We start from the raw sequence: 13,046 nt of genomic DNA, 5'->3' as shown, positions 1-13,046 counted from the left end.
AACGCGCTGCCTGAGTGAACATGTGCAGCGCACGAAATCGCCCAGATCTCTAGGATAACCCACAATCATCCCAGACCAATGTGCAAGTCAGCCTGGGCAGATCACAGGATAAGTGCGCAAGTCGCTGGAGACGCATCGCAAGAAGTTTGAGAAGCTCATTCGACATTGCTAAAGTCGCACCCGTCGTGAACCAATGCAACGTTCGTTCCCATGACTTAGCTTACCTGCCCTCTCCTATCCCCTACTGCGCACATTGCGGTGCACCTCACCATCTGTAAGCCTGGCCGCAATGCCAGACGTAGCCTGCTTCGTGTAGCCTAGCTTAGCCAGGAGGCAAGAGCGAGGGGTCAATTTCCGCAAGTTCCTCGTCGCTCAGCTCGTCCAAGCCAGTCCAGGAAGAGGTGATGGGCGAGCGAGGCAGCACCATTGTTCCTGCGTGAAATTCGTGGGCGTTCGATGAGCATACATGCGCGCACAGCTGTGTTGTGGAGCTGGCTAGCTAGACTTACCGCTCCTGGCGCATTCGAGCACGCCGTATGGCCTGACCAGCTTGAGGAAGGCGTCGCACCTGCTCGTCTTTCCAGTCACCTCCACAATAACGCTTGTAGAGCTGATGTCCACCACACTGCCCTTGAACTGCTCCGCCAACGCAATGATGGATCTCATGTTGTCCGACTTGACTCTGAGCGCCTCGGTGGGTGTGAGTGGAGCATGTTGAGCGGAATGGGAGTGAGTGGCTGCTGAGCCGACGGCAGAAGCCGCGTCTGATGAAGAAGCGGCCGATCCGGTCGTCCCTGCAGGCGAAGGACCCGAGCCGGCAGAAGCGTTGCTTTCCCTCTCGGCCAAGAGCTCAGGAGCAGGGGCAGATTGGGATGCGTACAAGCTGCTAGAATTGGCACCAGCGCTAGCACCTTGAGCTGCCAATTGAGCTTCCTCAAAATACTCTGGTCCCAGTATGCTGACTTTGACAAGCATCATTTCCCTCTCTATGACGCTCGTATTGGTGTAGTCCAGCACTGCCCAGACTGGAACCAGATCTTCCAATTGGCGGCGGATCTGCTCTACCACTCCATCTTGTCCTCGCAAGACGATGCACATCCGCGAAAGGTCGCGATGTTCCGTCGCGCACACGACCAGGGAATCGATGTTGAAGCCTCGAGCTGCAAGGGTACCTGCTACGCGGGAGAGCACACCTGGTTCGTTCTGCACGAGCGTGTTGAGGATGTGCCTGTGTTGCAAAAGCATGAAGTGGGGGGCCGCAAGGCGGTCAGTCGCAGCTGTCAGATTGCGCTTGCTGCAGCATGCGGGCGAGCAAGAACCTTCAAGGCCTGCATTTTTGCTCACCTCTTGAACGGCTGTTTGCTGGGAGGTGGAGTATTATAAAGGATGTTGCTGACAGCTTCGCCCGCGTCCAAGTTTGGCGGTTCTAGGCTGGGCAAGGGGGGCAACTTCCTAAGCCTATGGCTCAGCTTGTAATCCAGAGCGGCGCTAGCATTATGATTTGGGGAGTTGGGATCCGTCGAGGAAGGTGATGAGGCTCCTGCTCCTCGACCTCCCCCGCTTGCCCCTTGCGCCCCGGAAAATAGGAAACTGCTCAGCGAGAATCGTCGAGAGAGTGGACGAGAGTAGACGTTTTTCAGACTGTTGCCTGCCTGAAACGCTGTCCGCGACGCCGCCATGCTCGCGAGACCCAGCATGATGCTTGAGGCAAAGAGGGATTGGTTGCGGAAGCGGGAGCATGTGCTTGCGAAGGAAGAAACGGTCCTGCTCGTGAGTCATAGCTATCGTGCCGTCCGTCGTCCAAGAGCACCGTCGATCGAACCTCGCGCGCTATCCATGCGTGCTTGTGTGTGCTCTTCTTTCTCGCCTTCGCGCGCGCGCGCGAGGGCGCGGGTATCATGTACGTACATGTGCGTGGCTTTTTCTGGATCTCCACAACGCGCAAGCTCCGACCGCGCGTGACTCACACGATGCAACGCCGGCCGCTGAGAATGTTCTCGGACAGCAACACTCTCCCCCTTCAGCCTGCTCTCAATCGCCCGTCACATGTATACTTCTCGTCATCCGAAATTCCTTGATCGCGACTCATTTCTGTTCCTTATGGAGCCTGCACTTCGCATATTCTTGTCCTTCATCCACTCTTCCCTGGAAATCAGCCAAGTGCTGGTTTGTGAAAGCAGGTCGATCGCAATCTTTGTAGGCGGTAGGGAACGAAGTACCGAACGCTGGTGTCTCACGATGGCGCCCAGTCTCTCATTGCGAGGTTCAGCATGCGCAATCATCAATGCCTGTGAGGGCTCAGTGACCGTGTAGCAAAGATGACATACGTAATGACTAGTGGACTTTTATTGCTGTTTCCTTTTACATCCGCCTGGAAAGCCTGTAAATTTGGTGTACGATGACGAGCAGGGGTCGGTGCGTTGCTCGCCGAGCCCATTAGATGCTCGCCGCACTCGTGATAAACAGGCAGTCGCAGCCTTTGAAGAATGTCGCCAAGTACTGCCTTGCTCGAACACTCTTTGTGTCCCCCGACATGGCAGGATTGCGGCTGCACACACAAAAATCACGAGGCTCCTCAACGTTCACGGTCGAGAGAAGACGTGCACGTATCGCCGCTCGGGGTCCTCTTGACCCGGCGGCCGTCCGATCGAGGCATGAAGGAGTCGAAACGAAGATGCAGGAGCCCGGATGCACTTCTCTGCCTTCCTACTCTCGACCAGCTTGGTCAATGTGAGTAGGGCCGGTACAGACCATGGAAAAGATCAGACAATTCAATCTTGATCTAGACACAAGCTCTCGGACTCTCTCCGAAGAGGAGGTGCCCGCGTTGCAAAGAGAGGTGGCATGAAGCGTGAATCTCCATCAATCACCTTTTAAGCTTTACCATGATCGCGGTTTCGCAGAGATCGCAGGGTCGATGCGATGATGATGATCAGCGTCAAGCGTTGTGGTTGAGCTCCTATATCTGTGGAACGGAAGCAAAGTCCGTCGGCTGTTATATGCTTGTCAGTTGTCAAAAGAATCACGAATTGTACCGGTTCCGGTACACATCGCGCTGCGGGGGAAGCGCAACGGCAGCGGGCTGTGCAGTCGTTACCTTCCGAGCGTACCGGTCAGGCACGGCAACCGTACCACTCACTTCACTTAAACATAACCGTACGCGCGTACGGCTATCGTACTCAGACTCACACTCGTGACTCGTGAGTCGTGACTGCTGCTGCAGGTATGCGCGCGAGGTTCTGCATGCGCACGGGGTGCCGTGGGCAGCGTGTATGCGGGCATATACTGGCTTAGCACGCACCGGCGCTCCCCTATTCACGATGATTATTCTACAATCGCACAGTCAAAAGTCAAGAGTCTGATCGTCAAACTCTGATGGGTGTGTGGTAGCGTGTCGGCGTATCAATTCCCTTGCAGGCTAGCAGACTGGACCCGCAGACTTCAACGAACGGCACATTATTTGCAGTCAAGATGAATCAAGCATGTGGGTGGATACTAACAATAAGTCCGGAGACGGGCGCAAGACCCGGCCTGCGCTCGCGATGAGGAACGCAACGCAACAGAGCGGCAGAACGGCTTGCATATGTGCATGGATGGATGCACGCGCGCGTTCGCGTTCGCAGTCGACTCGAGCCAGCGGCATCCGGGCTGTGCGCGGCATCGATCACAAGCGAAGGGGTCCCCTCATGACGCCGGAGCCTATGCGTGTCCTGATTGAACGCTAACAAAGACGAGCTTTTCCACAACAACTCGTGACAGCTCCCAAGCAAAGGTCGCTCGCTCATCGCATACATTCACATTTGACCACATCTCAATCGCCCTCACACCTCTGTACGCAACGTCATCATCATCTGGCTAAGCTGTTCTAGCTAACAACGAGAGGCTGCCAACTCCTCCATGGCCATCTGAGGCAACCCTCAGCCCAGTATCCCCTTCAAGGTTCACCGCTGGCGGTTCGCTTTAAGCGTTTGGCCACGGGCGCACTCTATCATCACGAGAGCACAAGGCGTCGACGTCATATCCTGCTCCGTCCGAAGTGTGCGCGAGCATCGCGATTGCGATCGCTACCGGTAGCTAGTAGTGGCGCTCAGTTCGGCCACCAGCCCGGCTCGCTCTCACGCTCTCGGCGTTGCGTCCACGCAAACCCGTTCGCGCGGCGGTATTGCGCGCGATCAAGAGATATTGCTCCAGTGCGCGAACAACGCCGGTCTAACCTCTGGCTTAGTCTCTTCCCAGCCTGCTACGACTACGAGGTGCTCTCTGACCCGAAGCGACTCTTGGCGCAATCGAAGTCAACTTGATATCCTCCTGCTGATCGTAGCTCCTCCAACGCTCAGCTCGAGGCGCCATGGCAGCCGCAGTGTCCATGCCCTCCAATGTGGGCGTAGGCTCTTCAGGTCCTCAAAGAAGCGCTTCAAGCATGTCGCGCACCACTTCGTCTCCTCTACCAGACTTGGGTCACTTACCGGACAACTTTGTGGACCATCTACTCCTCATCACCCAATCTCTAGTCAACACCAAGCCACCCGTGGCGCTCAGAAGGCTGCAAGATGCGGGACTGACGAGGATCTCGCCCGCGGTCTCGACGCCGCCGGAACAGGATGATGTTGCCAATGCTCCAGGTCAAGCTGCCGAAGAACTTGGGGAATCAGAGGATGGTGCAAGTGTCGGAAGCGAGTACGAAACCGCGCTTGGGCATGGCTCACCTTCGGCTAAAAGAGCTTCCTTGCTCGGAGCATCAGGGCCTAGCAATGGGCTGCACAGAGCACAAGGGCCGGACTTGCAAGACCACAGTGAAGGTGTTGTCTCTTTACCGCTCCCGCGCTTTCACTTTGATGACGGAGACTCGCGCACTCAGCAGATCGAGTCGAACCTGGGTCGTCTAGTGGAGAGGCTTTGGAAAGCAGAGGAAGATCTGGAAGATGTACTGCTCAAGCAGGCAGCAGCTTCGGGTGTGAGCTCTGCGGGAGCACTTACAGGCGCAGTGTCTGGCCATGCAAGTCCGCTGCCAATCTTTGCAACGCAGCATGCCGGTCTCGCGTCGGTGCAGCGCTCAGCGGGTGATGTGTTGTCGCCCCACGCTTCTTCGCTACCAGCTGCTGCTTCAGCTGCTTCTTCGCCCAACGAGACTCGAACGGAGGCCAAGTCCTCGATTTTGCCTGGCTTTCCTTACCCGCTGTCCGGCGCTCACCCTCAATCTTCGACGTACCCCCTCTCCTACCCCCTGGGCATGGGTCGCGATGGACCGGTGCTCCTCACGCCAGCCAGAGGCACAGCTGATGCGCCGGAAAATGCAGTTGGAGCTTTCGAAAAGTACAGCGACGAGAGTGGTCTGAGCGCGCAGGAAGAGCTTCGACTGTTGAAAGCGCAAGTTCAGGACATTGCCAGAGTGTGCAAAGCGGTTGCCTTTGGAGACCTTTCTCAGCATATCACCGTGCCCGTGCAGGGCCATGTGATGGTAGAGCTAAAGGACATCATCAATCAGATGGTGGATCGACTATCCACCTTTGCTGCTGAGGTCACTCGCGTCTCCCTCGAAGTGGGCACCCAAGGCAAGCTTGGTGGGCAGGTGGAAGTAGAAGGCGTGGAGGGTCGCTGGAAGGAGCTCAAGGACGTCGTCAATCGACTTGCCGAGAACCTTACCACTCAAGTCCGAGGTGTCGCCTCAGTCACTAAGGTGAGCATGATCCGCAGACTGGTCAGTATCCCAGCTCAGGATATTGACCCTTCCAACCGCCAATCCATTGTCAGGCTGTTGCACGAGGAGATCTTTCGAAGCAGATCGAAGTAGAGGCAGATGGCGAGATCTTGGAGCTGAAGGTGACGATCAATGTGATGGTCGATCAACTGAGGCATTTTGCCAACGAGGTAACCCGCGTGTCCAGAGAAGTAGGCAGTCGTGGCCAGCTGGGTGGACAAGCGCATGTGCCAGGCGTGCAAGGAGTCTGGAAGGAATTGACCGTCAATGTAAGTAGTTTTAAGAAGAGGTGTCTCCTAGCTAGTTGCTGAAGCATGCGACTCGTGCCCGACCAGGTAAACCGCATGTGCTCCAATCTTACCGAACAAGTCAGATCCATTGGTATGGTCACCACTGCCGTCGCCAAGGGTGACCTGACCAAGGTCATTGATATCGAGGCTGAGGGTGAAATGGCCCAGCTCAAAGACACTGTCAACTCGATGGTTGGCCAGCTCCGGGTGTTCGCTAGCGAGGTGGTCCGCATGTCGATGGAAGGTGAGGCTAGCCCCGTAGCCTGCCAAAGCATTCCTACGCGTTCTCAATCACTGACGCCTGCTGCCTGACTCCCACATTGTAGTCGGAACGTACGGCAAGCTTGGAGGCCAAGCTCATGTTCCGAACGTTGAAGGCACCTGGAAGGACCTGACAGAGACTGTCAATAAGATGGCAGACAACCTCACGAGTCAAGTTCGAGAGATCGCTCGCGTTACTAAATGTGTCGCCGAAGGTGTGCTCACCGAGTTCATCACTGTGGATGTCAAGGGAGAGATTCTGGATCTCAAGATGACAGTCAACAACATGGTCAGGCAACTCAAGACGCTTTCTGATGAGATCATCAGAGTATCTGTCGAGGTCGGCACAGAAGGTAGACTTGGGGGTCAGGCCAATGTGGACGATGTGAAAGGACAATGGCAAATTCTCACCGAAAGAGTCAACATGATGGCCAGCAACTTGACGACGCAGGTACGATCAATCGCCACCGTCACTACAGCTGTCGCCCGCGGCGACCTTAGCAAGACGATCAATGTGGAAGTCAGAGGAGAGTTCCTCGACCTCAAAGTATGTCCACAGACAGCGCCTTCTGTCGATTGAAGGTGTCCGAACTGAAACGTCATTACCTTCTACAGCTTACTGTCAACAATATGGTCGAGTCACTTCGAACGTTCTCCACAGAGGTTACTCGTGTGGCAAAGGAAGTCGGAACCGAAGGCAAGCTGGGTGGTAGAGCCACTGTGCTCGGCGTTGGCGGAACATGGAAAGTGGGTATGTCTGAGGCACGTGTGCCTGCCCCAGCTGACGCTCAAGTGGTTGCCTCCTGTAGGACTTGACAGACTCTGTCAACACGATGGCGGCGAATCTCACGCTGCAGGTGCGAACTATCGCCCACGCTACAGTAAGTCGAGTTGCACACTGAGCGTGATGCCAGCGCCCTCCGAACTCAACTCACAACTTTGCGATGCCCTTTCGCAGACCGCTGTCGCTCGAGGCGATCTCACCCAAAAGGTCACCATTTCCGTATCGGGAGAGATTCTCGACCTGGTCAACACCATCAACAACATGATTGACCAAGTCAGTCTCACGGCATGAGTGTGCCGAGGCTTGTCGAAGAGCAGGCGCTGACCTTTGATCACTGCCCCTCCACAGCTGTCGTTCTTTGCTTCAGAAGTGACCCGGGTGGCACGAGAGGTAGGAACCGAGGGCAAACTGGGTGTACAAGCACAAAAGAAAGATATCAAGGGCAAGTGGGCTGAAATCACGGACAACGTCAACATTATGGTAAGTGAATGATCGCCAACTTTGTGCGGAATCAGCGCTGACTTGCTCTTATCTTTTTAGGCGAACAACCTCACGTCGCAAGTGCGTGCGTTCGCACAAATCACCGCAGCTGCAACGGATGGAGACTTTACCAGATTCGTCACTGTCGAAGCCTCCGGAGAAATGGATTCGCTCAAGACTAAGATCAATCAGATGGTCTACAGTCTGCGCGATTCTATTCAGAAGAATACCGCCGCCAGAGAAGCAGCCGAGCTGGCGAATCGCAGCAAGTCCGAATTTTTGGCAAACATGTCGCACGAGATCAGGACACCGATGAACGGGATCATCGGCATGACTGCTCTCACACTCGAGACGGAGTTATCTAGAAGTCAACGCGAGAATCTTGTGACCGTCTCAACGCTGGCAGGCAACTTGCTTGCCATCATCGACGATATCCTCGACATTTCCAAGATCGAAGCGGGTCGGATGAATGTTGAAGAGATTCCCTTCTCTCTGCGAAGCATCGTCTTCAGCGTCCTCAAGACGTTGTCGGTCCGAGCGACCCAGAAGAAGCTCAATCTGATGTACGAAGTGGCATCCGAGGTGCCTGACCCCCTCATTGGTGACGCGCTTCGCCTCAAGCAAATCATCACCAATCTGATTGGTAACGCCATTAAGTTCACTGATGCCGGCGGACGGGTAGCGCTCAAGTGTACGCTGGCCAAGATGCTTTCGCCAAGTTCGGCGCTCCTGGAATTCTGCGCTTCCGACTCTGGTATCGGTATCAAGCAGGACAAGCTTGACGTCATTTTCGACACCTTCTGTCAAGCTGACGGCTCTACGACCAGAAAGTATGGTGGCACAGGCCTGGGCCTGTCTATTTCGCGCAGATTGGTCAACCTCATGGGCGGTGACCTTTGGGTGAGGTCAAATTACGGCAGAGGTTCCGACTTTTTCTTCACCATGCTCGTCGAGCTGGACCGTGTGGATGGCGAGCAGGTCAACGAAAAGATGCATCCGTACGTGGGCCGGAACATTTTCTACCTTGACACCTTGCATGACCGGACGGGTGTCCAAGGTATGCTGGAGGAGCTTGGGCTCAAGGTGTTCACTGCACATAGCGTTGAAGAAGCGGCTCAGCGTAAACGCAACATGCCACGCATCGATGCCATCATTGCCGACTCACTCAGCGTCATCGAAGATTTGCGAACTGTCGAGCATCTCAGATACATCCCGATCAACTTGGTCTCTCCTTCGGCACTCACTCTGAACCTCACCTATTGTCTCGACCACGGCATCTCGTCCTACACCAACACGCCCATCACACTCGCCGACCTGTTCGCAACCCTACTGCCATCGCTCGAGAGCAGTGCAGCAGCCCCATCAGAGGGCAACAACGAGGTGTCTTATGACATACTTCTGGCGGAAGATAACGTCGTCAACCAGAAGCTGGCCTGCAAAATCCTGCAAAATCAAGGCCACAAGGTGGATGTGGTAGACAACGGCCAATTGGCAGTCATGGCGGTCAAGAAGAGGAAGTACGACGTGATCTTAATGGACGTCTCTATGCCGGTCATGGGAGGCATTGAAGCTACAATTGCGATTAGAGAATTCGAGAGCACCCTGCCCACCGATGACAGGGTCCCCATCGTTGCCCTCACAGCGCACGCCATGCTTGGCGACAAGGAGAAGTGCCTGCAGGCAGGTATGAGCGCTTACGTCTCCAAGCCCATTCGAAGAGTAGAGTTGATCAGTACCCTGCATTCCCTCTTGTCTGCCAAGAAGGGTGGGCCGAGATCAAGACCCCAGTAGAATCGACGTCGCACTATTGATGGGTGTCCTTTCCTACTCAGGCTCCCATCAGTTCCTTTTGTCTTCAATTTGGCCGCCTCTTGTAGCACGACTTCGCCCCACTTTGCGAACAACACCATTCTGCATCTTCATCTCTGCGCGCACCTCTCCGCAGCCCGATCCTGCCTGGTCCCGTCTCCTCACTCGTATTTTCCTCAACCTAGCGAGCTTCGATGCACATGACCCGCCCCTAGTCCCGGTTCTAGGCGAAGCTGCACACCTCTCTATTGTCCCCGTACCTTCAAGATTCTGTAACACAAACATACGTCCCCTCTGGTGCTTCATCAATCGATCGATTCCGCCACATTGCCCGACCAAGTCAGCAGCAGGAGTGGCTGCTGAGCGCGCTGGAAGAGTCTTGAGTAAGGATATGGCACGGCTAAGCGGGAGCGCCACGTGGCGATGTCGCGCTCGAAATCAAATGTGTGGCTATGCAAGCGCCTCGGAACTGCACGGTGCTTGGCTTCGCAACAGTCATGAGTGCAGAACTGCCCGAGTATATAGAAATCGAGTAGCCAAATCATCTCCAGATGTCGTCCGACAAAATTCATCCAGCCTTTCGACGTCTGTTCCAAGCACTACTATTGTGCCTGAGATCCAGAATCCAGTCTCTGTGCCGGCGGCTTGTACCTCTCAACGGTTCTTGCAAAAGAGAGCGGATCCTCGCGCCTGCTTGCTGTGATTCGTGCATGATTCCCCTCCATAGCCAAGGCCAAAAGACAGCTGCGCGCCGGCATTGCCATCTCCAGCATACACTTGTGCAGTCGCGGCCGCGGGCTTGAGAGCGCTAAGTCATGCGCGAGCTTTTCGGTGGACTCACTGCAATCACGAATGGAAATGCTGTGCGCGCGCGTTTGCGCTCTTGGCATCCTGCAAAGCTGCACGCGCGATCCAAAGCCCAGCGCGCGAGGGTTCAAATGCCCCGATGGGTGGTCCATCTGCACAGGACGCGCCTTGTTAACCTCGCATGAGCGCGCAGTCCTGGCGCCCACGGTTTGCGTATATACTGTCCAGGTGCGGCGTGGCGTGCGCTGTAAGTGACTGTGTACCTCTGCTGCTCGATGCTGCTTGCGAGCCATGTATGCACAATAAGAGCTAATGAGCAGGGCGCGCGTGTCTTAGCCTGCAGGCTGAGGTTTGGTCTCTTCCAAACAAAGGGCGCGTTCCAAGGGGCCATGCATCAGGGGGGGCAGCTCGTCTCAGAGGGAAGGAGAGAGGCTTCGCCCGTCGTTTAAGCAGCAGACGAATCCGCTCTCTCTGCTGCGCTCCCTCACCCGCGGTGCTGCCACCCACAATTCAAAGTGCTGCGCCCCCTTCCCCTGACTTTCAAACGCCGCACCTGCATCGTCTTGGGCATCTGGGCAGTCGTAGTAGTAGTGCAAGGCAGAATCAAAGATCAGGATCGGATCATCAGCAAGGCCGTTGGCAGGTAAGCTGCCCGTGTTGCGGAAACAAATCAATTTCTTCTGCGCGTGTTCCGCTGCTGCTCGGGTGCTACAGCTTGGGGCTGCTACAGCGAGCGGAGTCCCAGCCTGGTGAAGACGACTGCATGGTTGGCCTGCCAGGCCCTCGTGCCCGTATCCTCACCCATCGCCATCCATCCTCTCTTGCCGGAAGACTTTGTGTCGTGCTTACAGCAACGCCATCCACTCTTGCTTCCATCACGGTTCCATTACTCCCATCCCACTGCGCAGTCTTGTTGACGATCATCGTTCTCTTCGCTGTTGACAGCAGATTACGGATACGACATCTTGCCTATCGATCTCAGCAGCATACGTCTTGACAGTCTGCTTGCATTCACGTCAAACAAATCATCGCGTCGATCTCAGTCAGTCTTTTCCCCACACAGATACCTTATCCATGTGAGTGCTCGGCTGACGTACTTCGGACGGGCAGCAGAGACGCGTGCGAAGGGCCGAGCTTACAATCGCGATATCTGCTTTGCTGCACACAGTAATCCTCACGATGGTCCGCACCTCGCTTTTCGTCGCTGCGGCAGCTGCCATGGCTCTTCCCGTGGCGGTTGCCGATTTGCGCCCAGAGCGTCGCCAAGCTGAGAGCAGCAGCTCGCGTCGCCACCGTAGTTCGGCAACTGCAACCGCTTCCGCTGGAAGCGGATCTGGCAGCGGTGCCGTGACCAGCCCTCCCGCTTTCACCGGCTCTCTCCCTGCTAGTATTTCGAGCATCGTCGCCACCCTGACGCCGGGCACTCGCTCGCCAGAGCCCACCTACCCGCTGCCGACCACCTTCCAGGCGGGTGCCACCAACACCTACATCTCGGGTGCACCTCCCCTCCCCTCTGGTGAGTAGGCGCGGTGGCTAAACGCTATCTTGAAGCGCGGTTCTGACCCTAGATCTTCTTCATTTTCCGCATCGATAGCCCCGACGATCGCCAACTATCCGCCTCTCGATGCTCCTCCTCCTCGTAGCTTCCAAGGCTCCGAGGAGCTTCTGGCTGGCATCGACCTCTCTGGCGTCAAGGATGTCCCTCTCAACCAGGGAGCTGCTGGCTGCGGCGAGGCGGGAAACGAGGCCAATTTGGCTAATGCCGGAGCAAGCGGCAACTGCTGGTGGACTTGCGGAGGCTGCACGCGTGACACAGACATTGTCCAGTGCCCAGACAAGAACACTTGGGGTCTTTCTTACGATGACGGACCTTCGCCTTACACTCCTCTTCTGTTGGACTACCTCGAGAAGAACAACTTGAAGACTACATTCTTCGTGGTCGGTTCTCGTGCCCTTTCCCGCCCTGACATGCTTGCTTACGAGTACATGACTGGCCACCAACTCTCCGTCCACACCTGGAGTCACACTTCTCTGACCACTCAAACCAACGAGGCCATTGCACTCGAGCTTCTCTGGACCAAAAAGATCATTCACGACATTACCGGTGTAACTCCCAACACCATGCGTCCTCCTTACGGTGACATCGACGACCGTGTCCGTGGCGTTTCCAAGGCCGTTGGTTTGACCCCCATCATCTGGACCTCGGCCAACGGTGGAAACTACGACACCAACGATTGGAAGATTGGCAGTGGTGTCGTCTCTGCTGGTGAAGTCGTCTCCGTCTTTGATGGCATCATTGCAAACGCTTCAACCCTCGACCACGGCTACATTGTGCTCGCTCATGACTTGTACGAGCAGAGTGTCAAGCTCGCCACCGAGATCGTCTTGCCTCAAGCATTGAGCCAGAGCCCCAAGCAGAACATTGTACCCATCATCACCTGCTTGAAGAAGCCTTTGGGAGACTCTTACGTGGAGACCAATCGCAACACTTCTGACTCGGCCCCTGCAGCCAACGGCAACAACGAGAACACCTCTTCGGGAAGCGGTAGTGGTAGCGGAGCTGGCCTGAACATGGAGCTTTCCAAGGCGCACATGACCATTGTAGGCGCTGTCCTCTTTGGTGCAGCCACCCTACTCTGATCGGACGGAAGCAGTGCTTCTAATCAGAGTACGCAAAAGCGCGCAGCTCAAGCACCAAGCCTTCGATACGACAGAGAGCAGGCCCTCGGCGTCGAAAAAAAGGGTCCTCTTGAGCGGACCGCACTTGCGGCGCCCGTCTTCAAAGTAAATACTAGAATTTCTCCTTCTTCTTTCCCACAGCACCATGGAGCGCGCCTCCGAATATCCCAAGTCCTCCGATCGCATGCCTTTCATATCTGTTCTTCTCGCAATGTACCTTGTCTTCTAAGGAATAGTC

At 55.7% G+C, this 13,046-nt stretch overlaps 3 protein-coding genes across 3 annotated transcripts; 2 read left to right on the top strand and 1 right to left on the bottom strand.

Annotated features, from left to right (window-relative positions):
• Nucleotides 1-39: 39 nt before the first annotated feature.
• Nucleotides 40-1,866, bottom strand: IE81DRAFT_299085 (acetolactate synthase). Its single transcript, XM_025512196.1, has 3 exons — nt 1,345-1,866; nt 510-1,228; nt 40-432 (listed from the first exon to the last, which is right to left on the bottom strand). Exons 1-3 carry the CDS (start codon nt 1,695-1,697, stop codon nt 323-325), a joined length of 1,182 nt encoding a protein of 393 aa, XP_025371594.1. The 5' UTR covers nt 1,698-1,866; the 3' UTR covers nt 40-322.
• A 2,482-nt stretch (nt 1,867-4,348) lies between these two features.
• On the top strand, nt 4,349-9,304 carry IE81DRAFT_345662 (hypothetical protein; the record flags this gene model as incomplete). Its single annotated transcript, XM_025515940.1, has 9 exons — nt 4,349-5,677; nt 5,752-5,967; nt 6,034-6,232; nt 6,315-6,796; nt 6,865-6,996; nt 7,059-7,130; nt 7,208-7,306; nt 7,382-7,513; nt 7,574-9,304. The coding sequence occupies 9 exons, from the start codon at nt 4,349-4,351 to the stop codon at nt 9,302-9,304; spliced, it is 4,392 nt and encodes a 1,463-aa protein (XP_025371593.1).
• Nucleotides 9,305-10,819: 1,515 nt separating this feature from the next.
• Nucleotides 10,820-13,011, top strand: IE81DRAFT_19822 (glycoside hydrolase/deacetylase). Its single transcript, XM_025510860.1, has 3 exons — nt 10,820-11,205; nt 11,298-11,645; nt 11,724-13,011. The coding sequence occupies exons 2-3, from the start codon at nt 11,309-11,311 to the stop codon at nt 12,767-12,769; spliced, it is 1,383 nt and encodes a 460-aa protein (XP_025371592.1). The 5' UTR covers nt 10,820-11,205; nt 11,298-11,308; the 3' UTR covers nt 12,770-13,011.
• The last annotated feature ends 35 nt before the right edge of the window (nt 13,012-13,046 follow it).

Source organism: Ceraceosorus guamensis, assembly GCF_003144195.1.
Source record: "Ceraceosorus guamensis strain MCA 4658 unplaced genomic scaffold IE81scaffold_11, whole genome shotgun sequence".
NCBI classification, from domain to species: Eukaryota; Fungi; Basidiomycota; class Exobasidiomycetes; order Ceraceosorales; family Ceraceosoraceae; genus Ceraceosorus; species Ceraceosorus guamensis.
This window is presented reverse-complemented; position numbering and strand designations above follow the sequence as displayed.